The sequence below is a fragment of the Condylura cristata genome, unplaced genomic scaffold (genome assembly GCF_000260355.1).
Source record: "Condylura cristata isolate star-nosed mole 26May11 unplaced genomic scaffold, ConCri1.0 scaffold00025, whole genome shotgun sequence".
Classification (NCBI taxonomy): Eukaryota; Metazoa; Chordata; class Mammalia; order Eulipotyphla; family Talpidae; genus Condylura; species Condylura cristata.
The window spans coordinates 31,725,580-31,728,708 of NW_004567126.1; the positions used below are offsets into that span (position 1 = coordinate 31,725,580).

The window sequence follows — 3,129 nt, forward strand, 5'->3', positions numbered from 1 at the left end:
GTGCCAAGGTCGCCGCTGAGCGCCGCCCCCGCGCGCCCAGGTGCTGTCGGACGAGCACGCCCGGGAGATGTGCCTGCGCTTCGCCGACATGGAGTGCAAGCTGGGCGAGATCGACCGCGCCCGGGCCATCTACAGCTTCTGCTCCCAAATCTGCGACCCCCGGGTAGGACGGGCTCCCCGACGGGGCGGGTGTCGGGGCGCCGGCCGCACGGGCCCGCTCACACCCCCGCCTGCAGACGACAGGGGCCTTCTGGCAAACGTGGAAGGACTTCGAGGTGCGGCACGGCAACGAGGACACCATCCGCGAGATGCTGCGTCTCCGCCGCAGCGTGCAGGCCACCTACAACACGCAGGTCAACTTCATGGCCTCGCAGATGCTCAAGGTGTCGGGCAGCGCCACGGGCACCGGTGAGCTGCGGCCGGCACCGCCTCCGCCCGTGCCCCACCGCCTGGGCATGGGAGCCTCGAGGCGCCCTCCTCCCCCGCTTCAGGCTCGGGACTCCCGGCGGGCGGGGGTCTTGGACAGGACCCACCGTGGCATCTGACCCCTGTGCCCCATCAGTGTCCGACCTCGCCCCCGGGCAGAGCGGTATGGACGACATGAAGCTGCTGGAGCAGCGGGCAGAGCAGCTGGCAGCTGAGGCCGAACGGGACCAGCCCCCGAGGGCCCAGAGCAAGATCCTGTTTGTGAGGTGAGGGCGGGGTGCAGGGCTGGGCCGGGCGCCAGCTCTTTCCGGAAGGGAGTGCTGGGAAGACAGCCCTCCCGAGCCTGGCCCCCTCCTGCCCCAGGAGCGACGCTTCCCGGGAGGAGCTGGCTGAGCTGGCGCAGCAGGCCAACCCGGAGGAGATTGAGCTGGGGGAGGACGAGGACGAGGACGAGATGGACCTGGAGCCCAATGGTGAGAGCCGCCGGCGGGACACTGGGGGGCGGGCCAGGGACCCAGCCTGGAGTGACCGGGGTGTCCTGCCTCCCACAGAGGTGCGGCTGGAGCAGCAGAGCGTGCCAGCGGCTGTGTTCGGGAGCCTGAAGGAAGACTGAGCTCCCCCCGCTCCCCAACAATGAATCCTGCTTTTGTACCTCATGGTCTTGAGCCTCCTTCCTTCCGGCCCACGCTTTCTGCCGCCCAGGTGCCCAGAGGGGTGGCCAGCCTGGCATTGCCCTGGCCCTGAGCCCGAGCCCGACCGCACCCCACCCCCAGATTGGCTGGTGTGGGAGGTGGGGCCTCTGGGCCCCAGGCCAGGCCGCAGGCCCCACCCTCACCCGCCAAGCCAGTTTGGACTCCGAGGCCAGGTTGTGCTGCCGGAGTACTCCCTGAGCCCCAAGTTCGTGGTGGGGGTGAGCATGTGCCCCCACTGGCCAACTTCTGCCCCTAACGCCAGTGCAGCCCGTCTCCCGCCTCGGGTGCCCCTCCCCCTCCAGACCGCCTTTCTCGTTGGCCAAGAGGACCCACCCCCCTGTGGGAGGAGACAGGAGACAGGCGGCCCAGGCCTCAGCCCTGCGGCCCAGCTGGAGCGCCCGCCCTGGGCTGCCGCCAGGAGCTAGACCAGCCGCAGCCTGGGCCCGGCGTGGCCTGTCTTAAGCTCCGGGAAGCCGTGATCAAGCTCTGCTGCGCTATTAAGGGATTTTGGGCATTGCGGGACATAATCAGATTTGTGCCCTGAACAGGCCGGGCAGGCTGCTGTGGGGGTTGGCTGGGGCCGCCTGGCTCATGGGCTGGGATGGTTGTTGGGGGGGGGGTGCAAGCCAGAACCTGCGGTGTCGCGTGGTGCTGCGGGGCTCCCCCTTGCCTCGCACACCTCAGCCATGGCGAGCGGGTGGCGTAGGTCCTACCTGAGATGGCCATTGTTTCCTGCCCAGGGGGTGGGGCCCTCAGGCGTGGAGCCTAGAGGAGAGACAGTGGGGACCCCAAACCCAGACATTAACCGAGCCCAGAAACGTGGCAGACGGACTGAGCGCTCGAGTACAGTATGGCCGAGGCCCGTGCGGGGGAGGCAGCCTCGGCCTCTGGGGCCTAGGGGTCAGTCCAGAGGCAGCTGGGGGACTGCCACGGCCCTGACAGGCGGTCGTGCCAGACCTTGGCTGAGTTGTGTCGGGGCCCCTGGCGGGGCCACAGGAGGTGGAGGAGAGACGGGAGGGGTCAGTAGAGAATGGACGTAGGCGGCGGGCACAGAAGCCCAGAGCGGCGAGCTGTGTGCCCCGTCGCCTGGAGGTGAGCGTGTTCAAGCTCTCTTTAAATTATTTTATTCAAGAAGGCAGGGGAGGACAGACAGGGGACTGAGCTGAGCCCTGAGTCCCTGAACCTCCCAGCTCAGCCCCCACAGCAGGACAGGACAGAAGTAGGGAGTGGGGTCTCCAGCCCCACCCTGACAAGAGTCGGCACAGACAGGACCCAGGAGGACCAGCTGCCTGTGTCCAGGAGGGCGGTGGCCAGAGCGCGTGGGCCCGGCCCGCGGACCACCCAGGGCGGAGCTACTTGGGGGTGCTGCCGCCCTTCTTGGGAGTCGTGGGCTTCTTGCTCTGCCAGAGGTGTCCCTGGATAGTGAAGGCGTCCACGCTCATGGACATGGTCTTGGCGGGGATCTGAGTGAAGCGCTTGCGGTCCGAGTTGTACTTATAGATGCCCTCGACCATGGCGGGCGTGACGGTGCGCGGGCCGTAGCCCGCCAGCCGAGACAGCTCCTCCGTCTCCCCCGACAGCGTGTAGAGGGCCCGGAACTGGCAGCTCGAGTCCCGGAAGAGGATCAGGAAGTGGTTGGCCTTGCTCTTCTCAATTTCCTGGGGGCGGGAGTGGTCGGCGGCAGGCCACGACGGGCCGCCGTCCCCCCACAGGCCGGGCTTACCTCGAGGATGCGGTTCTTCTGCGGCTCGTTCACCTTGCCCGCCAGGCAGCAGTGGGACAGGGCGTTGTGGATGATGAACTTGTTGGACTTGGCGCTGGGCTCTTTGTACAGCCGTGGACCTGGGGGGCGGGGCGGTCAGCGGCACGTGGGGCGGGGCGGCCCGGTGGTCAGCCCGGAGGCCCACCTACCTGTGTACTCGGGCACCGACGCGGGGGACGAGGCGTTGCTGCCGTTCTCCCAGTCGCGCTCGCGGCTGCCGGGCAGGCGGCTGGGGGACATGAGGCCAGA

General features: G+C 68.4%; 2 protein-coding genes across 2 annotated transcripts in view; one reads left to right on the forward strand and one right to left on the reverse strand.

Moving 5' to 3' along the window:
* The window catches only part of XAB2 (XPA binding protein 2), a 6,812-nt gene extending 5,730 nt beyond the window's left edge, over positions 1–1,082 (forward strand). Inside the window, exons 15-19 of the mRNA XM_004689423.2 lie at positions 24–163; positions 237–408; positions 563–692; positions 790–899; positions 978–1,082. Of these exons, the coding sequence (XP_004689480.1) occupies positions 24–163; positions 237–408; positions 563–692; positions 790–899; positions 978–1,039 (614 nt within the window). The 3' untranslated portion in view covers positions 1,040–1,082. The remainder of the gene's footprint in view (positions 1–23; positions 164–236; positions 409–562; positions 693–789; positions 900–977) is intronic.
* A 1,144-nt stretch (positions 1,083–2,226) lies between these two features.
* The window catches only part of CAMSAP3 (calmodulin regulated spectrin-associated protein family, member 3), a 9,054-nt gene continuing 8,151 nt past the window's right edge, over positions 2,227–3,129 (reverse strand). The window contains exons 16-18 of the mRNA XM_012729453.1: positions 3,030–3,127; positions 2,842–2,960; positions 2,227–2,776 (exon numbers count right to left, since the gene is read on the reverse strand). Of these exons, the coding sequence (XP_012584907.1) occupies positions 2,471–2,776; positions 2,842–2,960; positions 3,030–3,127 (523 nt within the window). The 3' untranslated portion in view covers positions 2,227–2,470. The remainder of the gene's footprint in view (positions 2,777–2,841; positions 2,961–3,029; positions 3,128–3,129) is intronic.